At 34.5% G+C, this 25145-nt stretch overlaps 3 protein-coding genes across 3 annotated transcripts; 2 read left to right on the top strand and 1 right to left on the bottom strand.

The window, feature by feature from the left end:
• Window positions 1-412: 412 nt before the first annotated feature.
• LOC122591641 (TPR and ankyrin repeat-containing protein 1-like) lies at window positions 413-7224 on the top strand. Its single transcript, XM_043763900.1, has 9 exons — window positions 413-459; window positions 566-782; window positions 862-1214; window positions 1790-1878; window positions 1947-2286; window positions 2374-3535; window positions 3927-4280; window positions 4367-4604; window positions 4784-7224. Exons 1-9 carry the CDS (start codon window positions 416-418, stop codon window positions 7222-7224), a joined length of 5238 nt encoding a protein of 1745 aa, XP_043619835.1. The 5' UTR covers window positions 413-415.
• Window positions 7225-17667: 10443 nt separating this feature from the next.
• On the top strand, window positions 17668-19140 carry LOC122591634. Its single transcript, XM_043763894.1, has one exon. It carries the CDS (start codon window positions 17668-17670, stop codon window positions 19138-19140), a length of 1473 nt encoding a protein of 490 aa, XP_043619829.1.
• A 773-nt stretch (window positions 19141-19913) lies between these two features.
• Window positions 19914-20270, bottom strand: LOC122591629 (acidic leucine-rich nuclear phosphoprotein 32 family member A-like). Its single transcript, XM_043763889.1, has one exon. The coding sequence runs from the start codon at window positions 20268-20270 to the stop codon at window positions 19914-19916; it is 357 nt and encodes a 118-aa protein (XP_043619824.1).
• Window positions 20271-25145: the final 4875 nt, after the last annotated feature.

The following is a 25145-nucleotide window of genomic DNA, read 5'->3' as shown; positions in this document are numbered from 1 at the left end:
GCAGAGCAAAAAAAATTTGGTTGAGGCAGCTATTGTGATTAAGATTGTACAAAATCTCTATAAAGGTGCGCCTATTTCTCATATTCTTAAACATACAAAGGCAGAGTGATAAGTTACATCTTCAAATTATTTAAAATTATATATACCTTTTTTTATGTATGTTTCTCAGTATACATGTAACCTCTCTTCTTTGACACTTATAGCATGGAAAGACTCGAAGAAGAAGCTTACTATAGGTGTTGTATCTCCCTATGTGGCCCAAGTTGTTACGATTCGAGAAAAACTTGCTCACAAGTATGATAAACTTGATGGATTTTCAGTAAAGGTGAAATCGATTGACGATTTTCAGGGTGGAGAAGAAGATGTTATTATTCTGTCGACAGTCAGATCTAACAGCAGTGGATCTGTTGGATTCATGTCTAGTCCACAAAGGACTAATGTTGCCCTCACCAGAGCAAGGTATGGATATATCTATGATGTAAGGAATCTTCATTATCTATACATAGCTTTCTATTTAAAAACAATATCTAACCTTGTGTATGTTCTGTCTTCAAATTTTGTCCAGACATTGCCTATGGATATTGGGGAACGAAAGAACCTTGACTAATAGTGAACATGTATGGAAAGATTTAGTTTGTGATGCAAGAAATCGCCAGTGTTTGTTTGATGCTGATTCCGATGAAGGCTTGAAGATGACAGTTTTATATACAAAAAAAGAGCTAGAGCAACTTGATGATCTAGTTAATGAGAATAGTATCCTTTTTAAACATGCAAAATGGAAGGTATATGTTAATAAACACTTTTCAAAATTTATTAATATCTTGTACAGTTTATCATATTTGTTACTCGTCATGCCATTAGGTCCTGTTCAGCGACGACTTCAGAAGATCATTTGGAAAGCTGACTACTGCTCGATTGAAGAAGCTTGTTTTAAATCTTTTATTGAGACTCTCTGGTGGCTGGCGGCCCCAAAAGCTAAGTGTAGACTTGCATTGTGTAAAATCCTCACATATTCTGAAACACTTTAAGGTTGCAGGGTTATATGTTATATGCACAATTGACATCATCAAGGAATTCAATTATGTACAAGTTTTAAAGGTCTGGGATATATTACCTTTTGAAGAGATCCAAAAACTCACAAGACGTCTTGAGAAGATACTTGCTGCATACACGGATGATTATATTAGTCGTTGTACAGAAAAATGCATGGAGGGGTAAGCTCATTTCCGAACAGGTCATTATGGTTATCCTTTTATCTCAAACAGGTCATGTAAAGGAAACTAGTTTGAAGGGATGTTAGTAGGATTGGTTGAATGGGTTGGAAGTCGGCCCAAATTTTTATTTAATGATAAAAACAACTTTCTTAAGTTTTTAATTCAACAATTCAATTGTTACAGTGATAATACTAGTAACTTGTTTTTGTTATCAGCATTTCAAGTTACACAGAGTTTGGGGTTTATGGGTCATCTTTGTTATCAGCATTTCGTTCTATATTCTAACCAAGGTGTCCCTTTTACTTGTCCAGTCACCCAGTTGGTGCATTTCTTGCATCTTCGGCTCTCTTTATATTGTTGGGAGCCCAAGAGGGCTTTTTTGTAATAGTCAACTTAGCATTTTTTTGTGAATCCCTTTTACCCAAAAAAAAACTGTTCATGAATGTTCAGATCCTACTCAAAACTGACCCATCTCAACCTGAACTTGCTTTGATAGTTTTATTTTCCAACCTTTAAACTGTTTCAATCCATATATGCATATTAATGTTTTTTTGGACTGTATTTATGCTGTTCAGGAATTTGGAAGTTCCTAAGAGTTGGATAGCCTCCGAAGAAATTATACGATTTTGTTTTGTTAGGAATACTGAAGTGGGCTCTTGTGAAAGTAAAAATCATCTTGAAAACTCAAAAGTGAATGAGAGCTTGTTGCTTATGAAATTTTACCCTTCTCAGATGGGGCGGTGAAACATCTGCTTTCTGATAAAGAACAACTTGATCTACCCATGCAAGTCAGTGATGAACAAATGGAGATTGTTCTATTTTCCAAAAGTTCTTTCATAATTGGGCGTTCTGGAACTGGAAAAACCACTATATTGACTATGAAGTTGTTTCAAAAGGAACAGTCTTTTTATGTTGCTTCCGAAGGGATTTATGAAGGGAAGAGAAACAGTATCAGTGATTCAAAAGTTGATGATTTTAAAGACAGAAAACCAAGTGTTCTCCGCCAACTTTTTGTGACAGTCAACCCAAATTTGTGTCATGTTGTGAAGCAACATGTTTCCCACCTTACAAGGTGCACAAGTACTTATTATTTTCTCTCTTTTCTTTTTTGTTGCGTTGGTTCTGTTTTCTGAATTTAAGCTTTGGTTGTGTTTGACAGTATTTCATGTAATGGGAATACATCATTGGAGGTCAATCTTGATTATCCAGACATGATATCAGAGTTCAGCGATATTGCAGATACATTTATTGACATTCCAGTGAAAAACTACCCCCTTTTCATAACATTTCATAAATTTCTAATGATGTTGGATGGCACATTGGGGAATTCTTTCTTTGAAAGGTTTCCAAAGGCAAGAGAAGCTTCTCATGGTAACCATACAACTTCAAGGTCCGTTGCATTGCAAACTTTTTTAAGATTAAGGGAGGTAACATATGACAGATTTTGTACACTTTACTGGCCTCACTTTAACTCAAGTCTAACAAAGAAACTTGATCCCTCCAGAGTGTTTACTGAAATTATATCACACATAAAAGGAGGCCCACATGCAGGGGACTGCAGTGACGGAAAACTAAGTTATCCGGGCTACTGTTTATTAGCTGAAAGTCGTTTGTCCACTTTGACAAAAGAGAAAAGAGAAACTATTTACTACCTCTTTCAAGCATATGAAAAGATGAAAAGTGAGCGAGGGGAATTCGATTTGGGAGATTTAGTGAGTGACCTCCATGACCGACTTAAAAATGGACATTATGATGGTGACGTTATTGATTTTGTGTATATAGATGAAGTTCAAGATCTTAGTATGAGGCAGATTTCTCTTTTCAAGTATATATGCCAAAATGTCGATGAGGGCTTTATTTTCGCAGGCGACACTGCACAAACCATTGCCAGAGGGATTGATTTTAGATTTCAGGATATACGATCTCTGTTCTATAAAGAGTTTTTAACTAAACAAGAGAAAGGTCTTGTATCCGAGGTTTTCCAACTAAAACAGAACTTTAGAACTCATGCCGGTGTTCTTCAGTTGGCCCAGAGTGTCATTGACATTCTTTCCTGTTACTTTGTTCACTCAATTGATATTTTGGAGCCGGAGACTAGTCTTATTTCTGTTGAAGCTCCTGTTTTGCTCGAGTCTAGCAATAATGAAAATGCAATTGAAACAATCTTTGGGGGCAGTGAAAGTGGCGGAAAAAAAGTTGGCTTTGGGGCGGATCAAGTGATATTGGTGCGTGACGATTGTGCTAAGATTGAGGTTTTAGAATATGTTGGAAAGAATGCACTTGTTCTCACCATACTAGAGTGTAAAGGCCTTGAATTTCAGGTGTGTTTCTTTTATTAAGATGCCAAATGGGCGGATTAGTTATAGGTCGAAGTGGGTCATAATGGCCACCTCTACTCTGCAAAATGATATTTTAATGTACTAATATGGTTAGACATGCTATATTACTGAGCAGTAAAATCCTGATAAAACTACTTTGATAAAAGAAAGTAGTTGTAACTTGTAAATATTTAAGTTACTTTCTGCTTTGGCCGACTTTTGACGCATTCCATTTTAACAATGTATTTTACACAGTTCGACCATTCGATCTGTTCGAGGTAAAATATAACCCGAATTAACCAAATTCAAGATGATGGGGTCAAAATGGTACCTCTAATTCTTGTGATTTTAAAGTGCTTTTGATTATTGATTTCTGATTTGCCATGACATGTAGGATGTATTATTGTATAACTTTTTTGGGACATCCCCTTTAAAAGACCAATGGAGAGTGATATATGGCTACATGAAGGAGTGCGATTGGCTCGATGAAAATCTTCCTCAGTCTTTCCCGACCTTCAGTGAGGCAAGACATAGTGTCTTGTGCTCTGAATTAAAACATTTATATGTGGCTATAACTCGAACGAGGCAAAGACTATGGGTATATGAGAACAAAGAGGAGCTCTCCAAGCCAATATTTGACTATTGGAAAAGGAGGAGGCTTGTTCAAATAAGAAAACTAGATGATTCAGTGGCACAGGCTATGCGAGTCTCAAGCAGCCCTCAAGAGTGGCGGGAGCGTGGTAAAAAGGTCAAATTTGTTCTTTACTAGCTATGCTACTTTTATCATCTCTATCGTAGTTACCTTGTTTGACATGATTTCCTGTTGTTTTTCAGCTCTTTTATGAGAACAAGTTTGTGATGGCAACCATGTGCTTTGAAAGAGCTGGTGACACAATGTGGGAGAAATTGGCAAAGGCTTCTGGTCTCAGAGCATCTGCTGATCCAATGAGGGGAAAGAATCCCGAAGCTTATTTGGACTATCTTAGAGAAGCAGCGGAATTGTTTGAGTCAATTGGGAAATTTGATTCTGCCGCTTCATGTTATTGTGATTTGGAAGAGTTTGAAAGAGCTGGTAACTTCTTCATGCAATATAACCACTTTATCTGTAAAAATGCATTTTGCACATTTACCGCTAAACCTTTTGGCTGACCCTCTTGAAACTAAATACAAATCTAATCAATCCATTATGAGGACCACCTGTAAGTTAAGTGCTTGAATTGTAATATCATTTAAATGCTTTTATATGTGCAGGGAAAACTTACTTGTATAAGTGCCGAAAATATGATACAGCAGCAGAGTGTCTCACTCTAGCAGGATGCTATAGCGATGCTGCTGAAGCCTATGCCAAAGGAGATCAGGTCTCCAATTGTCTGTCAGTTTGCAGAAAAGGAAAACTTTATGATAAGGGGTTGCAGTATATAGAGTACTGGAAAGAGCACTTAAATGTTAGAACTAAGGAAATAGAAGAAACTGAGCAAAGATTTTTGGAGAGTTGTGCTCTTGATTGCCATCAACATAAAGATCTTACAAACATGGTGAAATTTGTCAGGTCTTTTTGTTCTGTGGAGTCTATGCGTGTATTCTTGAGGTCTTTAGGCTGCCTTGAGGACCTTTTATTGTTAGAAGAAGAATCTGGCCACTTTCTTGATGCTTTGGAGCTGGCTAGGTCATTGGGTTATGTTCAGAAAGAGGCTGATCTTTTGGAGAAGGCTGGACATTATAGGGAGGCAGCAGATCTCTTACTTTGGTATGTGTTTTTTAGCTCGTTATGGGGAAATGGAGGTAGAGGTTGGCCATTGAAGCAGTTCAGTAAGAAGGAAGACCTTTGTGAGAAAGCAAGGTTGCTTGCAAAAATGACCTCTGATAATTCCTATGATTTTGTTTGTAATGAGCTTAAGGTACTCTCCGAGCAGCAGAGTAGTTTGCCCGAGCTCAAGAAAGTTTTACTCATTTCCCAGAAAAATAAGAGTCTAAGAGGAGAAATCTTATCCATAAGGAAAATCTTGGATTCACATTTGCGTATTAATTTTTCAAAGTACTTTTGGGAGGATGAATTGCCGTTTGATATCACTAAGCATTGTGAAAACCAGATCTTTCAGAACTGTGTTTCTGTTAGAACTCTTGTTTTTTATTGGAACCAGTGGAAAGAGAATGTCATGAATATCTTTCAGAGCATCAAATGTCTTGAAAATGAAGAGCTGAATAATAACGAGGCACTTTCTGATTTTAGTATAAGTTATTTTGGAGTGAGGAAACAGTGTGTCAATGGAAACATAGTTTACCTGTTAGTCAACAAGGAGGGTGATTGGATAAGAACCGCGGGTAACAACGGTCTTCATAGCGAAGGGAAGCTTCTATATATGAATATGAAGCAGTTGGCGTTTGCTATTACATCTTATTGGCAGTTAGAGTTGCTTTCTGTGGGTATGAAAGTACTTTTAAAGCTAGAAGGTCTGTATAAGTCAAAGTCAAATGGTTCAGCATTTCATCAAAGCACGTCTCTCGTACACATCTTTGAGGTTTCCAAGTTTCTTTCAGATTGCCATTGTCTTCACGTCACTTCTCCTGAGAAAAAGAAACTGCAATATTTCCTTGGAATCTCTGTACGATACTTTGATCTAGTGTTTCCCTTAGACTGGCGAAGATCAGTCTCCGAGGACATGGTTTCCTTAAGGGAGACTGATCTATCACTTAACTTGCTTGATGAGATCATTCTTCAAAATGTGGGCAACAAGAGTAAAATCTCCTATTGGACAATCGGGAGAGTGATGATGGTATGTTTTTGTTCCAGTAAATCTGTTACTCTTAATGAGATGATTATTAAGGGGCTTCAGTGGACTCCCAGCTGGCTGTCATTTGCGAAATATTGGAATTCTGGCATAATGAGAGACGTGGCGTTTTTTCCAATGCATAGAGCTTTGAAAGATTCTCTTTGGTCTGACCAGAGGTGTGTTGGCCACATATCACCTCACAGTTTTATGTATCTTTTGGATCGTCTAATTTTAATGGAGTCGTTTTTCAATGAAATTCTTTACACTACGAAGTCTTCTTTTGCTGGGTGGTTCACAAATTTTCACTACCATGAACCGGTGCTTGAGCAGAATTATTTAAGGTTTGAAGTAACCTCCTATCTTGAACCAGTGGCCCAACAAATTCTATACAATAAAGAGGATACCGAGTCTTGGATTCGAAGATCAAACATTGAGGTCTCTTATTACTACCCACTTTTAGTGTTGAAACTGGTAATGATGGTTACTTTAGCTTGTCTGCAAGACTCAAGTTGTTCTAAATTGTTATTTAATTTGCTGACGAACAATGTTGCGGGTTCACTTCCAGAGAAGTTTGTACACCATCTTTTAAGCAAAAAGAAGGGTCACAACTTGCACTTATGTCCACAAATGGTTGCAGAAGCGTTTATGAGCATAGAGGATCCTCTCTTGATTGTGACTTCAGGAAAACCGAATTCAAAAATCAATGCACCTGGTGCTATATTTGTAGACCTTGAGACATCCAAAGATGAGATAAGGAGTGCATTATTCCCTAATTTATGTAACAGGTTTTTGGAGGAAGGAAGCAGCAAGACAAGTGAGGTTGACGACGAGGAAAAAAGCTTTCAGAATGAGAAAAGCATGAAAGAAAAGGGAAAGAGCAAGAAAAAGAAGGGTAAAAAGAACAAAGGTAGGAATAACTAAGTTGGTGAATCAGATTGATAAAGTGTAATAGTGTTGGCTTTTATGTATTTTGTTATCAGATGTATGTCATATATTTTTGTACACTGGTGGTAGCTAGGCTGTTAGAAGGAAACCAACAATCATTTTATGTGAAAGGTCTTGGCCTGTAATTTGGATAGCTCGAAAGTTAATGTTTTGTACAGGGGAGCTAGATGAACTGCAAGGTCTAAAATGGGTTCAGTTTTGTATTTAACAGGTCCTGATCTCAGATTTCTACACTAGTCAATGTCTATATAACATGTTAAGTATATATCATTATTTTGTTTTCTTTTTATATATCAGACAGCTGCTATAAAATAAAAGCTAAGAACCGTCATTATCAATAACAAAAACATGATAAAGTACAACTATTTTGATAATTATATAGGAAATCCATGATTTCCATCCTTCTAATTTTTTATTTATATATGTACTGTAGAGCTAAGTTGTATGATGCATCATCATCTTGCAATACAATTCTTTCCTTTCCCCGATTTCTTTTCAAAACCAAAACCAATTACTCTTTACAAAACCAAAACCGATTACTCTTTTCAAAACCAAAACCGATTATTAACCAGTTAACCTATAACCGGTTAATTATTCCAACCGGTTAATCACATATTATACACACACACATATAGATCAATCATGAGTTTTCCTAATTTGAGAACAATTTTTTTTGTAAGAACCATGAGGACTCTTAAATTATATATTTGTTCACATGTTTTTTTTTTGTTCATTTACATGTGAAACGTTATAAAAACATATGTTGCAGAAGAAACTTTTTGAAGAAACCTTCATGTTAGAATGAAAAGATTGCGGTTCCCAAAATAAGAAGATTTCGACTTTGGCTACAAGCTAGATATCAAAGCTCCGATTATGTTTGATTTTATTTCTTTATTTATCTATCAAAATTATAGTATAAATAGAGGCTCAAAGATGTATTCACTGTATATCAAAATTAATAATAATAATTCACAATTTAGTCTTTTATTTCCCTCCTGTATCAAACGTTGTATAAGCCTTCCAGTCTTACTTTTATTTTTATATATCAATTTTTAACATGGTATCAAGAGCCATAAAACTCTAATAAACAATTATCATCAAAACAAACAAAACAAAAAAAATCAATCACAAAAAAATAAAACACAAAAACCGAAGTCGAGGTTTGCTGAAAAGAATTCGAAGGGGACGTGAGGAGCTCGGTGGGAATTTGAGCCGCAAAAGAGGTCCCTTAGGATACATTAAATTTTGAGTTGGTAAAAAGATTTAGATTGGTGAGGTGCTCTCGGTGGATGTTTCGTGAGATTGAGGAACCGAAAAAGACAAAAAGCCAAAAGCTTTTGTCTTTGTGATTTTATGAGAAGCAGTAGCCGCAAAAAGGAAAATTGTGGGATCCTCGCTTCTGTCGAACATCAACAAGCCGTGCAACACAAATCAAGAAGGGAAGTGTTAGAAATATACCTGTATTTTTTTTGAGGGGAGATATAGGTATATAAAGAAAGGAAGGTAATAGCTCAAGAATCAAATCAAGTATACCATGTCTGTTGAAGACGGTCTCTTAAATCAAGTCTACCATGTCTGAAGAAGGCAGTAACCCAAATCAAGTCTACCATGTCTGAAGAAGGTGGTATCTCAAATCAAGTCTACCATGTCTGAAGAAGGCGGTAGCAAAAATCAAAAACTACCATGTCTAAAGAAGACGGTAGATCAAACCAAAAAACTACAATGTCCGAAGGCGGTATCTCACTAAATAAACTGTGAGACTACCATGTCTGAAGGCGGTAGATCAAACCAAAAACTACCATGTCTGAAGAAGACGGTAGATCAATAATCAATCAAAGGTTGTCATGTTCGAAGGCGGTAGCACAAATCAAGGCTGCCATGTCTGAAGGCGGTAGCTCAAAATCAAAGGCTACCAAGTCTAAAGGCGGTAGTTCAAGTCAAACTTAAACCAAAAATAAAAACAAACATAAGTTGAATATTGGAAATCCCACTTTTCAACTTGAGGGGGAGTGTTAGAATGAAAAGATTGCGGTTCCCAAAATAAGAAGATTTCGACTTTGGCTACAAGCTAGAGATCAAAGCTCTGATTCTTTTTGATTTTTTTTCTTTATTTATCTATCAAAATTATAGTATAAATAGGGGCTCAAAGATGTATTCACTATATATCAAAATTAATAATAATAATTCACAATGTAGTCTTTAATTTCCCTCCCGTATCAAATGTTGTTTAAGCCTTACAGTCTTACTTCTATTTTTCTATATCAATTGTTAACACTTCAAAGTAGCTTTTTATGAATTTGTGAATGAATTTGTTCACGTTTTTTGTTCACATATGTCAAATTACTATATATAAGGTTTTGGAAAAAATTTTCTTCTGCAACATATGTTTTATAATGTTTCACATGTATATGAACAAAAAAAAAAACATGTGAACAAATATATAGTTTAAGAGTTCTTACAGTTCTTACAAAAAAATAGGTTCTCAAAATAAGGTCCCCTATCAATCATATTATATACATACACTGATATATAACCGGAAAGATCACACCATCAAATGATTTCGTAAGCTTTCAATATATCTATACTATATATAGTTCTTTCATTAGATTCGACATCAATTTTTGATTGTTTTTGAGATTTGGGATGATGAATTTTGTTTTGTGTTTAGAAAATGATGTTTATTTGGAATATGGATTCCTCGCTCAGACTTGTCAGAAATAATTGTTTTTCCCCATTGTTCATCACTTTCTCAATATTATAATGGGAGGTTAAAAAAACCGAATAGGTTAACCAGTATCGGTTAACCGGTTATTATTAATCGAAATCAGTTAGATAGGTTCCAGTTTTAAAACCTAGAAACCGGTTATTAATCGGTACAAGTAACCGTAAGCGGTTATTACTGTTTCAAAAAATAACTGAAACCGATTATCGTAATTAATTATCGTCTAGTATCGTGCTAGTTTAATATAAAAAATATATACGAAGAACATCATATAACTCTGATTTGATTTGACAATTACAAACAATGATATTAAAACTATTATACTCTATTGGATATTTTATTTTAAAAAAATCCTTACCATATATGAGTCTTTATTATATATCAAAATAAACACATACCAAATATTATAAACTAGATTATTGTCCCGCGTAATATACGAGATATCATATTTAACTAATGACATATTATCGTAAATTGATAAACATAGATAAAAGATTTTGAAATGGACTAATTAATAATATGATGCAAAAGTTGTAGAGTTAATTTATAAATAAACAAAGTTTCATTGAACAGTATTACATTTACAATCAAAATTGAGATATGTCTTTATATACTGGAAAAAAAACCCATGAAATTTCATGACTTTATGTTTATATAAACTATAAGTAAAACTTAAATTAATGTATCAAGTGATAGTTTGAAATTCAGGATAACCAAATTTGTTTACCGGAATACAATTAAGAACTAAATATAGATTTTGACTTCTTTTTTAGACTTGTAACTATATTAGTCATTTTTACAATCTTTCATGTAGTTTAATGCTTATATAGATACAAACATAAAGAAAATTTAACAAAATTTAAATAATCTTATCTAAAATATCAAGGATCATAGATCTAAGCAATACACTTACATTTAATATTCATTTGATTACCGCTCAAGCGAGCTTATGAGTACTATCTTTTTTAACAGATAAATAACATTTTTTTAGAAAGTATTAATTGTATATCAATTTTCCAATTAAAATTATAGGTATTTTTTCACTTCTATTCAATTTTAAAAGTTCTTTCTTAAGTTTTTAGCCTCAAAAAGTCTACTATATGTGTTCATAGTCAATTTTTTAAGGAATTTTTGAAAGTAATTTTACATCAATATATTGAGATTTTTTTGGTTATGTATTTATCTTTGAATTTTTAAAATTTTGAGTGGTACAATATTAAATGTCATTTAACCTCCCATGTATTTGATAAACCATGTATTAAATAATCATATATATATATATATATATATTCACTCGCATAATACGCGAGATAAATATATTCAACTCTTATCTATATTATATTATAAAGCAAAAAGCTTCTAAATTTTCAACATTAAACTTAAATTTTCGATATTGATTTTAAGTACTTCCGAAAATGCCCATCACATCAATTCTATATTTACTTAAAATAACTATGAGTCTATAATACTCTTTCTCTCTCCTTAAATCTCAACCAATCATTTTTTTTCTCTCTCCTCTATAAATAATTTTATTCATCTAACTCTTTAAAAATCTTTTATCTCAAAAATTGTACATCGATAAATTATAAAAATGGTATGGGTGTTTTTAAAATTTCATGCTCTTTCATTAGAGATATCCTTCGATATACTTTCGATGAATTTTTAAATCCGAGGGCGGAGCCCGTACGCTTCTCGCTATGACACTTTATGACATATCACCTCCTATGACCTATCACACTCTATGACCTATCACCTTTACCATCTCACCGCCGCAACGCGTGGGTACTTGTTTATATTCACAAGACACATGTTTAGGAAAATTATATAAACTTAAATTTTGTTTTAAATTGAAAAAATATTTAATAATCATTAATAAAGTATAAAACTTACCTAAGATCTTAATATTATAAGAAATTTTAATTTTATCTAATTCTTAACTAATGATGTCATTAGTTAATAAGTAATTTATATTAAAGATTTTTAATAAAATATGTATGTTATATTTTTGTATAATGGTATTCTAAAGTTAAATATATACTGTATTATTTTCTATATTTACCAATATCAAATATCAAATGTTAGCTAATATAGTAACATGAAATTACATTGACGCAAGTCATTATATATTACTCAATTCGTTCCATTTTAAGTGTCTGACTTTGACTTTTTCAAGTATTTTTCTTTCAATTTGACCGTAAATATTTTAGTATGTGTTATATAATATTTAATACAAAATATACGAATGAATTGAGTTTTAAATGTTTTTTTTATTAATATAATTTACATTAACAACTATATAATACAAATAAGGATATTTACGTTTAAAGTTGAAAGATAAAAAAGTTTAAAAAGTCAAAATTGGACACCTAAAATTAGACGGATAAAATAACTCGTATGTGTTAAAGTCATGTTCATAATAAAAATAACACACAAATAAAAAAAATATATAATCATCTTATATATGTTGATTGGATAAAAAATAAAAACACAATAATGTAAACAATTTAAAATATTAATATGATTTTATGTTATTATTTACTAATTTAAAACAAAAATAAAATAATATATTACATATGATGTGTTTGTGAATCACATCGAAATTAAACATGGATTATCAAGATTATAAAGATTATATTGTAACATTCGTGATTTTTATGTGTAATTAACGTGAATTAAACTTGATTAACTTCGATTTAAGTCCTTGATTCTTGTGGCTTAATTGATTCTTGAACCGTTGACTCAAACGTGCTAAATGGTTTATTATTCTAGTTTATCTAAATAATTCGTTTATTTAATTGTGAATTAGAAACGTGTATTTGTGTTAGTCGAAGCTACGTGAACGTATTTATCGGTTTTAGGACGTAATGTGACGTTTAGTTTGATTAGAAACGTAATCAGGTGATCCATGGGTCGACCCATGACCCAACCCTATCCAAGCACCCAATCCCCTCCCTCCACCATTATCCACTCATTTCCTTCCATCTCTCTCTCACCCCATTGAATGCAAGACAACTCTTACACCCTCTTCCTCTCTAAATTTATCTATCATTAAATGTGTTTCAAGATAATTTAATGTTAGAATAATCATCTTCATCATCATTCAATCATCATATCAAAAGTTTGAAGTTTAAAGCGCAAAAAAATCACCAATTTCGGGCCAAATTCGGATTCAAAGCTTGCTTGAAGTTTTTGATAAGTCAAATTCATCTCAACACTATCATTTGATGTTTAAAATCAGGTTTTAATTATAAATAATCATTATTGAGTCATTTTTCCAAGTAAAATTTGATATGGGTCAAAAAATTAGGGTTTATAAGTAACAAGTGGGTCAAAAACGGGTATCTTCATTATTTCTTGGAATGATTCGAAATTCTTGTGTGGATTATGTTTTAAAACATGTTTCTAACTCATTCTGAGCAATCCTTGGTCAAAAATCAGATTAAATCCAATTAAAAGCAAAATTCGGGTTTTTATAAAATTAAGTAGGTCAAAAATAAGAAAAAATCCAAAACTGATGATTTATGACCAACTTGGAATGGGGTTTGTTTTCATTACTTTCACCTCGTTTATAATAGCCCAAAACATATTTCTGGTACATCAATTGATCGCACAGCCTCGAATTAGAGTTGTTGCGCTGGAGTCAAAGTTGACTTTTAAAAGTCAACTGTGTGTTCTTGTGTCTTGCCCAGATCGTCCCTGTGAATTTGCCCACCGTAAGTTACGCCCTTATGGGCGTAGGTTACGCCTCTCCCCTTCTTCCAAATGAGCCTTACGCCACTCCTTTTCTGTTTACGCCAAAACCCCATTTTCCAAGCAGCCGTAGGTTACGCCCCCTTCCCACCGTAGCTTACGCTCAACAGCCATCAACCGCCGTAACCTACGCCATGTGATGCCGTAAATTACGTTGCCCTGTTTTTGTTCTGCCGTACCTTACGGTCACCACCACCGTATATTACGGTGGTGTGGATTGTCTCTTTTCTCAGATTTATGTTTGTTCTCTTCTCTTGACTCCTGAATCGATTGGGGCTTCTGCCAAAACTTATTATTAAAATGTTGTGTCAAAAAGAAATGGAATTTCAATTGTTTTGTACTTTGGGAAGATGGAATCGGCTGGGTCCCCATTTTGGGGTGTCTTGCAAATAAAAGGGGTGACTTTTAATACTATCTGTATATCCATATATATACTAATAATGATGATTTTAAAATACAAGTATATATTCATATAAGTTAATTTTGTGATGACTTTAAATAGATTAAGTGGGGACGGCTGGGAGTAATTAAAGGATGGTTTTTATAAATCAATTTACATTTAAGTTCATATACAAGTTAATATAAGATACATTTAAATATAAACAAATTAATATAATTTACTTTTAGATACATACAAACTTATGTACTACATATTAATCAGACATGTGATATAAAAACGTTGTTAGGTCGCGAACGTTGACAATTCTTGGACATTCGTAGCTCGTTGAACACCTATAACAAGATCATAATTTTCTTTTTAATCGGCAAAGGTGAGTTTCGTAGCCCCTATGTTTATATTATTTGGGGTGGAAAGTGTACTCGTTATTAAACGGTTGTCGGTTGATTCACTTGTTATGATATGAAACGTGACGTTAGATGCTTACTTGTTTTGCTTGGTTACATGATTGTATGTGTTTATCGCGCGTTATTTATTATGTAAGTCGTGCCAGATTCGTATATCGCGCATTGTTCATCATGTAAGTCGTGCCGGTTTATCGCGCTTTATTTATTATGTAAGTCGTGCCATAAACGTATTTCGCGCATTGTTCATCATGTAAGTCGTGCCGGTTTATCGCGCATTATTTATTATGTAAGTCGTGCCGTTATAACTGTTATTAAACGTAAACGTTGACTTGTGTTGATTTGTATAAACGTGATTAGGTATTCTAATCCTCGTGTATCGTTAACGGTTGATATCCCGACACTTGATTTTATTACTTAAACTTACGAACTCACCAACTTTATATTGACACGTTTTAGTACACTTTTCAGGTGAACAGGTTAATCAAAGGCGTATTGGATGATTACTTGCTTTGTTTGAGCTAGGATTGGACTTGAACTTGGACTTCATGGATCCGTGATTCATAGTTCCCGATTATGGGTTATGCTTAGGATCATTTACCATCTTTTGAACTATTATTTTGTAAACGTTTGATGGGCGTGCTCCTTATGCATTTCTTTTTTTTTTGTATGATCCGGTATTTGTAATTGAATGATCTGTATGAATTTCCAATCCTATTAATGCATCTAGACTTGTCTCTACTTAATTTCCATGTCGTGTTGTGCTTAGTATGTAACTCTCATAATTCCGCCTTGTTGGGGTGTTACATATATATATATTTTTATTATTATTATTTACAAAAAGTAAGTTAGAAAATCACCTAGAAATTATAATGAACTTACAAATGCACATTAGGATTAGATGTTAATTTTGTAAATTTTCTAAAAGTAAAAGTAATACAAAAGAGGGATATATTTTACCTAATTATATAAAGTATAAGTATTAAAGTTGTCATTAATTAAAGATGAAATAATTAAATTTGATCTAATGGTTATAAATCAAAGATGGAATTCATCCAAGGGTTCCTATTCGTTTAGGGATGAATTTAGGACCTTGTTATATATATATATATATATATATATATTGGTAGATACATTCTTTAGAACAAATACATATCACATACACCAAATCTAACTCCACTTCGAAAATTACTCCAAAGTCTCTCATAAGGTTTGTATCTTAGTTTCCCAAAGACATAAAGCTCTAACAAGTAGATTAACAAAGTCCGATACAAAACATTTCTAAATGGATCTTAATAAAACAAACATATGTTACCTTATATATGTATATTTCACTTAAGCTTATTTAAAATTTGTTTACCCGTAAATTTTTTATATACCAAAAATTTGGTATCTATCTATGCAATGAGACAAAGAAATAAGGGTAAAAGCATACGACACATATTCACATACGAGATTAAATCCGTAGTTAAAAAGTATAACTATGACAATTATCATCTAAAAATAAACTTTAATAATAACTTAAGCGAAATTTATCCTCACTTAATAAAGTAAATAAATTTCTTAAACTCTTTGAACTAAAATCTTAGCGTTTTTTTATATATTGAAATATGACATCAGATCAATATCTCTATAAACCTTTATAAAGGGTATTGGGATTAAGTTTTAAGCACTTTTTTTTATTCTCATTATACCCTCCTTAATTACATTGTATTTTACACATCCTTTTCTAAATTCCGAAATTACCCCTATCAAAATTTAAACCCAAAAAAAAACCCATATAAAAAAAAAAAAAAAAAACACATCACTTTTTTCCAGTCGATCTTCCTATCGCAACTCTTGCCATCAATTCATCACCATCAACAACTAAATCACAACCCCTCTCTCTCCTGATTCACCGCCCCCAACCACCGTCGCCGGATTCCTCACCATCAACAAGGGTTTTTCTAATATTGACAGCTTTCTTCCAGCAGTCGCAACGCGTGGGTACCAGACTAGTTTTTAGTTATATAGAAAGAAAAACCTGGTCGTCAACTGTCAAGAGAGTCGAACCGAGCGATGCTTGACGCCATTGACAATGCTTTATAGGGGGGAAAATGAAATAGAAAACAAACGCATGGGTTGTTTGTGTAATTATAGAAAACAAAAAGGGTAACTTTTCAAATCGCCTCTCAATTTTCTTCCCTCCCTCCTGAACCCCTAACAAACATATGATCATTTTCTGTTATTAAAAAGAGAACTCAAGAAACGCTAACAAGAAGATCAAAGAAACACTTTTTTTTTGGTATAAAACGCTAACAAGAAGATCGAGAAAACAGTTGACGACACACATTTCGAAACTTGAAGAAAAGATTACGTCGATTCAGGTACCCACTGAAACCCGTTCTGTTACGAATTCTAATCGAATTTATGTTCTTCAACCTGATTATATTGTGTGTTTAGATTCAAGATTACCTAAATGGGTTTATTCTTATTTAGTTTCTTATACTGAAAAAGTTTACCTGTATCTAATTGCTCGGGTTAATCAGGGATGTTCATGTTCTTGAATGTTGATTAATGCGCTCTGTAGTTTTCGGTATTTCCTTAATTAAAACCCTAATATTCAGTGGTTTCTTTGAATACTTATTCATAAACTTTCAAGACTAAAACTTTAATCTAGTATCTAATTTCTGGGGGTTAATTAGGGATGTTCTTGAATGTTGATTAATGCCCTCTGTAGTTTTTGGTATTTTATAATTAAAACCCTGATATTTAGGGTGTTCTTTGAATACTTATTCATAATGTTCAAGACTTAAACTTTAAGCTAGTATCTAATTTCTGGGGTTAGTTAGGGTTGTTCTTGAATGTTGATTAATGCGCTATGTAGTTTTCGGTAATTTATAATTAAAAAACCCTAATATTCAGTGTTTTCTTTGAATACTTACTCATGAAAAAAACTTTAATCTAGTATCTAATTGATGGGGTTAATTAGGGGGTTTCTTGAATGTTGATTAATGCGCTCTGTAACTCTTTCTATTTTCATTTTCGGGCTTTTTATAAGATAGATTTTATCCATTGTTATGTTGAATTTTTGGGTACAACATTTTGTCCATTGTTTCTTGGTCATGACAGAAACTTTTTTATTGTCTTTTTGAAGATTGTTCTAGATGGATCCTCCACAACAAAGTCCAACAGCAAATCCAGAGTTGGTGATAAATTTGGTACAGAAATCCATGGAAGAAGCGTTGAGAGAAGCAAAAATTGAAGTAGCATTGTTAGGAACTCACATATGGCCGATTGAAACACTGCTAGAGAATCGGCTTTCTGCAATACGTAGTGTACGAGAAGATGCCTCTCTGCTACTCAGTCTTTGCAAAGACCGTGACATCAGCAAGTATAGTCTTAAGTTGTCTTTGATAATTGCTTCGGGTAGAGACAGTGGTACCCGTTTAGCAGCGGTAATAGAATTAAGGGGTGAATTGACAGGTGACAACTGGGAGAGTTTATATATGCTAAATAACGAGACTGAATTGTGTCTTAGGGAAGTTCTGTTAAGTTGTGTAAAAACCGAGTTGTCTATTCCAGTAGCTACTCAAGTGTGTTCTTTGATAGCTAGATTGGCATTTTCAACACGACTTAATGGTTGGGTGAACTGTTGGCCCCAAAGAGTGACAGATTTTGTTTGTGGATATATGTTGGATGCTGATACTTCGGCTATTCTTCGTAAAAGGGTCTTGAAGATTTTTTCTGAATGGTGTAGATCAGCTCCTGTGGTTTTACTTAGCATCTGTACTGAAAATAAGGATAAGTTTCATGCTGCAATTATCAGATACCTTGTTGAGTGGAATCCAACTGTAAGCATGGCTGCTCTTGATGCAACATTGGGTTCCTTGCCACACTTGAGGAAAGGAGGTCAGGAAGATGTATTCAGCCAGATGCTTAGTGGTGTCAGAACGTTGTTGAGTCGGGCAATGGATGACGAGAGAGAAGATTGCATCCAAGAAAGCATGGACTTGCTTATAGATCTGGCCAGGGATCAGCCCGATTTGTTGGCTAATGATGAATTGTGGGCTGGCATGATGCAAATCGCTGCTGCTGAAAACATGGAGAGTGAGACCATTGATAAAGGTATTGAGCTTTTGCTTCTCTTAGCTGAGAGTGGTAATAGCTCACCTGGGACTCCAGAAAGTGAGTTGATGTCGCTGTTTTTTCGTTACTTACTTGTCATTGAAGATGAAGCTGAAGGGGATGAGTCAGAGTTGTTTGTGATCGGACGGGAAGGGATTGCCCGTTTGGCTGCAGCCTTTGGGGAAGGAAAGATGTTATTCATGACCCAGTTTTATCATATAAAGTATGGCTCGGGTGCTGATTGGAGGGGCCGCCATGCTGTGGTGGTTGCGGTTGATGCTATTCTTGAGGGGTGTTCAAGAGAATCAAACATGTCTTATGAAGGTCTTCAAAGGTTGATGAAGATAGCTCTAAGGTCGACTAAAGACCAACATTGGAGGGTGCACCTGGCAGCACTGAAGCTTATTTTGCATTTGTTCCCAGCTAACCTGCAACTGTATTGGGACTTCAAGGCTGTTGTACAGAACCATGTAGATGCAGAGCATCTACAGGACATCCAGAGGTTGAGGTAAATTGCTAGATTTTTTTTTCGTAGGCACAATTGAAAGTCAACTATAAATAATTGTACTTTAACATATGTTTAACTTATTTTGGCAGGAAATCGTGGCTAAAGTACGGGAGACCTATAACTAGACAAGGTTTTGAAGAAGATTGTATAAACACAATAGAGGGGTATAGCTAGGAAGAGCTGAAGATTGTTAGTGGACCAAACTGAAAGAGGTGATGCAGTTTCATAGGGATTCATTGTATATTGAACAAATTGAAGATTGTTTTAGGTTCTTTTTTACTTTTTTGAATAAATCAATGGTAAAGATAAAAAAGATGTGGTTAGTTGCTAATTGCTTTGGATTTAGTTGTTTTTTTGAATATATGAATGGTAAAGATAAAAAGATGTGGTTAGATGCTAATTGCTTTGGATGTTTTTTTCTTCTTAAGTACATGAATGGTAAAGATAGGAAAGATGTTGCTTATTGCTTATATGAATGATTAAGCTAAAGAAATAAATATGTGCTAATTTCTTTGGAAATCGAAATATTGAATCAAACAATAGGAGACTAGTTATGCTTTCACGGTTTTACCTTGATTCTTGAATAGAATATTTAGAATTTAACCAAAAAACAGGAGTAATTTCTCCATGCAAAGTTACATACAAACTAAAAATTTCAGATAAGAAAAAAAAAAAAGTTTTTAGAATACTCTTTGCTACTTCTACAAACTACAATCATAAAATTTTGCCCAGCAAATACTCAAGAAATAAAGCTAACGAGGCCTAAATACGTTACATCTAAGAGTACACTTCATTTTCTTTCTTTCCGGTCTCATATCCTTCCTCGTCTTCTTCAAAATATTCCTCACCTTCTTCCAAGTTGCAATATTCCCCATCAATCTGCTCATGGTCATAATCTTCGTCTTCGTGATGACCATAACCCTCAAGCTCCTGATCCGGTATTGCATCCGCATCAATGGCCTCCACTTTCTTCTCCACCTCGCTTACTTCATTATTGACTTCATTGACATTGTTGTCTATATTTTGTTGTGAGATGTTATCTTCGTTATTCACAGAAGAAATGACATTGACTTCAGGCTGTCGACTTTCTGCTCTTGGGACTTGGGTATTTCCTCTTCCCCAGAAATTGAACATGGCTGACTTTTCAACTGTGACAATCTTCTTCTAAGTCCAGTAAACTGGCTTTGGATGTAGTTTTTTTTTCTTAGTACATATCCTTTATTCTGTCTCTAAGCCTGCTATGGTTTGATGATGCATGTGGCACTCTTCCAGGTGAGTATCTGGACCTAGGTTGCCTTCCCCTGTCAAATTTCCCTTTCTCTCCTCAAGTTGTTACCCTTCCTTGGTGAGGTTGACCTTCCTGGAAACGTTATTCTACCGCTAAGCCAGCTACTAAGGGAACAAGGCTCCAAGTAGCGGCGGTGGTTATGGTTACCGTCCCTACTTGGAATCCTGTCAGCATGGGTGTCCTGAGGATGTCTACGGCTGACAACAGACCTTAAGACCACCACCATTATTATCCCTTGGTTGTTTTGATAATTGGTGGCGTACGTCTTACTGATCAAACTGATCAGAGCTGTCGTCTCTGGGGTACTGTTTCTTTCCAAAACTATAAGATTCTCCATAGTCCTCCCTGACATACCCTTCCTATTATAGTGGTCCTAATTATGTTTGCGAAACATATCTCGGTCAGCATCATAGTCATCCACCCGACCCATATCAAAAGCAGACGATCCGAATTGTTCATTAGGGTAATATTCTGAATCTCAGACCTCCGTATCCACAAGAACATCAAAACCAGGGTTTGGCTCTTTTGAATACTCATCATACTGTCGTTATCTGGAGTAAGATTAGTCTCGTAAACACCATGGTTAGACCTGATGACCTGGGATTCAGTCACGGGAGTAGATGGAGCAACATTGCAGGTATGTATATGGCTCCTCGGGTGGCGATGCTACCTTTTTCTCCATAGCAACAAAGCTGCTGCCATTTCTTCTGGGCATTCTGGAAACTTGCTTCCATAAGATCTAACTAAATCAACCAGTATGGCTTTTTCATCGAGGCAATATGCACATTTATATAATAACATGAGAGTTGGAAAAATTTTCCCCACCCATTCTTGACACCTGCAGTTTTTTCAAACTTTATATAAATGTGAATACATTCAGCCAACTACACATTCAATTTCAACTTTTAGAAACTATCGACCTGAAAAATAAGTATAGCTTTTCAAAACTAACCAAAAATGCTTCTTAGATCCATTTCGAGGACTTCTATATAACATTTCAATGAAGACATTATTGCCCACCAACAGGGTAGTAATCAAAGGACTTCTATATAATGTTTCAATGAAGATTTTATGTTCTTTTTTCTACTAAGCTTAGTTCCTAGTTGGTTAATTGCACTCTCGGTGATGTACGCTGGCAATGGTTGTTGGGTTTGTGAAGGCCTTTCGGTCTATTTTAGCCTAGGGCTGGTTCTATCGAGGTTGTTTAGGAGGTCGACAGATTCTATTGAGGTTATTTAGGAGGTCGACCAGTTCCTTGTCCAACAAAAAAAAGAACCCTAATCTGTTTAGCTATATATGTTCTTGTCTTTCATAGTAATTCTGAGTTGTACTGAACATATTAATAAAAACCCTAGTTGCAGTCATGTATTGGTTCACACACATTGTGTGAGATACCGCGTTAATTCTCTGTATTCTTTATTTATTTTCTGTTTTGCTTCCGCTGTGCAAACCCAACTGTTGCTAGCAATGGTATCTTTTATCAGCCTTGTGTGGAGTCTTGATTAAAGTCGCTCATAATGAGCTGTGAGAAGGTTGATTTATAATCTATTAGCTTTTAATAATCTTTGTTCTAAGGTGATTTATAGCCAAACAGAAAATAATTATTAGCAAGAGAAAACGCAAATCAGGTTGTGCTTAACATCCTTTTTCATGACAACTTAACAATATATTACTTATGAGCAAGGGCACGGAAGATCACCTCAATTAGTGGGTCATAGATAGAACCATGTTTCCCCAGCCACTTGACATAACTCCTGATTAGGCCCAGTTTGTTACATCGCTAGCTACCCATACTAAAGGGTTCTTTAGCAGTTTTTTCACCAAAACAACCTGACCTGCATAACACAAACTAAAATATTAGTTAAACATGGACTGAGTTACCAAAGCTATTAGCTTGCCATTGAGATAATTTTGTTCAGTGTGTTAAAAAATGAAGAACATATGTTTTAGACAGGAATGATGGTTCTTGGAAAGTTAGAGGTACTAATGATGTGATGTGTACCAAACAGAATTATAAAAAAGAAACAGAGCAGATAACTAATTGTATGATAGATAAATACGAGATTCGAGTTCCCGCAACTCCTAAACTACTCCTAAACTGGTTTGAGTCCAGCAACTCCTAATGGTTCTCAAAAACCGACATATAATCCTCCTTCCTAAACACAATGGCTGCAAAGCCTTATTAATAGACTTAACCTAACTTGGTGAACAAGTAGTTACCAAGAATAAGAAACTATTACTAAAAAGACACTTAACACACATACTTTTATTGCATATTATTCCAGCAGATTCATATCAGCCAACTGACATTTGAAACCAAATAAACACACACACCCTAAGTAAGATCCAAACCTAAACAATCAACACTATGTGCTTCTATTATTTGTTCAAACATTAAACGGTACACGACTTGCTAAAATCATGTGCACTAATGTACTCTATAAAGGCTTTTTAGTAGATATAACAAAAAAAACAACTACTAAACCCTGGATACTTAAAAGGACCAAGGCCGGTATAGATGTAACACAACTGACATTCCCACATTAAGTGAATCAAAAGTCAAAACATGTGTAAAATTAACTTGCCAGAATGGAAGGATATCAAAATGTTCAGCTGCTAGGCCATTCATGATGTTCAGGAGATCTTTCTCAACTCGGCAAACAAGTTCAGGCTATGCAGGATATTGATATTTCCATCACTTTACTATCCCCTTTCTACATAACCCAATCACAAAATAGAAAAGGCACAACACGTAGATAATCTAGAGGTAGCAAAATGGCTCGGGTGGGATACAGGTCAAACGGTTTCTTGTAAAAGCGGGTATGAAGTTTATGGGTTGAAACAGGCCAGGTTGAGATAACCTGAAATGCTTTTTGTAAAAAACTTTAGCTTTTAATACATAGTGTCAAATAAGATGAAAGCAATTGGAGTATATTATTTCAACTTTAAATGTTTAATAAACGACTAAGAATGTTTACGCACTTACTTGGACCATTTGCAGTTCATTTGACCCATATCCTTTTAATTTTACCCATTTAAACCTTCAGAGATATAACAAAACCCAAATCAATCTTATCATAAGTAAATGGGCCAAAGTGCCACTTCTTGATTGAACTCAAACAAGATTGGTTGAAGGGAAATCATACATTCAGATCAGGCTCCCTCCTAAATCTTTGTCTTTGAGCATCTCTCATTGGTGGGATAAGACCATGGCGATACTTCACCACATCTGCAGCAGGATCACCCCATCTCTGACCAAAATCATCTGTCACAACATACATGTGTCACGGGACTGAAATAAAAGCAACCATGTTTACTTGAAGAAGGCACAAGAAGCACAGCCTACTTGGCCAACGTCTGCAGTTTTGATCAGAACACTGTCATTATAAGTCTTATAAGATTCCACGATGCAAGGAAGGTCCAGGAGAGGCGCAGAAAAATGGTCATTGCCTCTTGCAAATGTGCCACTTCTCCCATCATCTGGCATTAGCGAGCAAACAAATAGCCAAATTAGAGTTCAAAGCCATTCAACAAAAGAGAAGTTCAGCAATGAAATACTGTATAGAATTAGGAAAAAAAAATGCAAAGCCATTCCACACTCTCTTCTTTCAAATCTTTGCCTTTTTAGTTTATGTAACGGAAAAAAAAACAACTACCATGTTTATGTAACGACAATACATAAAAGCTGTCGCAAATTTTGAAAAACATATCTAAAATAAGTACATAAAGGTCAAAATGGAACATACAAGAAGTTAAAAATGGGACATACAGGTTAAAAATGGCATTAATCAGCTTCATTAAAGGAGGTTAAGTTAATTGTTTAGATATAATGTTTGTAATCATCTTTAGCTTAATGGTAGTGTTTTAAAAAATGGACAGAAAACTGTGTTTACCACTCGGCTGACACAACGCGTTATGACTTGAACTTGAAATTACACTTCTTTACACAAACCCATTTCTCAACACGCCACTATTTTTACCACCTCTGGCTTTCCTAAGGCTTCCTATATACCCCCGTCATATCTAATGGCAACAACATGAAAATACACTTTAATAGAACACAGATTCATGGTTATTTTGTATTTTCAGTTTCTATCACTAAAAAATTGTATTACTTGAACCATATAGTTCCTTATATCGGAAAAACGTAGAAGTTAGAACTATATGTCAAAATGCTCCCAGTAACACATATCTAACAATAATGTTTGACAAAGTACCTAATACCTGACAATCTGGGGGCCATGAGTTTTTGCTACATTCTCAAGCGCGTGTTCACTTAAGCTAAAACGTCTTACTTTATTAGTATCCACTTATAGCCTTTCATCCAAACCACCCTTTCCCTTACTTATAGCCTTTCATCCAAACCACCCTTTCCCTTTCCAGCATGTATCTCGATCAAACTCTTGTATTCACTGTCAGATTCAAGATCTTCATCATCATTGTCGTCTGAATCATCATCCTGCAAAAACAGAGTTAGTTGCCAAGGAACCCACATGACCTTCCTATAAACTAAAGTTGACATAAGGTGATATTAGAGTTAGTTGCCAAGGAAAATGGACCATCACCATGTCGTCCTCGCTTCTTTCAATTGCTCTTTTTTTACTGGTTCAATCAGAGCAAAATAGATCAATCCAGTTATTTTCACTTGATATGGAGGTTGTCGTTTATTTCTCAAGAAAATTTCAGAACCAATTTAAAAATTCCCAGAAGTCGAATTAGAG

This window comes from Erigeron canadensis, chromosome 1 (genome assembly GCF_010389155.1).
Source record: "Erigeron canadensis isolate Cc75 chromosome 1, C_canadensis_v1, whole genome shotgun sequence".
Classification (NCBI taxonomy): Eukaryota; Viridiplantae; Streptophyta; class Magnoliopsida; order Asterales; family Asteraceae; genus Erigeron; species Erigeron canadensis.
The sequence above is the reverse complement of the archived record's forward strand: the minus strand, read 5'-3'. Positions and strand labels throughout refer to the sequence as shown.

Bases quoted from the DNA above. Each gene is read 5' to 3' on its own strand.
- LOC122591641 (XM_043763900.1), top strand. From the start codon at position 416: ATGTCTAGTCCACAAAGGACTAATGTTGCCCTCACCAGAGCAAG. The intron at 460-565 runs GTATGGATATAT...AATTTTGTCCAG, and splicing joins GTTGCCCTCACCAGAGCAAG to ACATTGCCTATGGATATTGG. The intron at 1,215-1,789 runs GTAAGCTCATTT...TATGCTGTTCAG, and splicing joins ACAGAAAAATGCATGGAGGG to GAATTTGGAAGTTCCTAAGA.
- LOC122591634 (XM_043763894.1), top strand. From the start codon at position 17,668: ATGGATCCTCCACAACAAAGTCCAACAGCAAATCCAGAGTTGGTGATA.
- LOC122591629 (XM_043763889.1), bottom strand. From the start codon at position 20,270: ATGTTCAATTTCTGGGGAAGAGGAAATACCCAAGTCCCAAGAGCAGAA.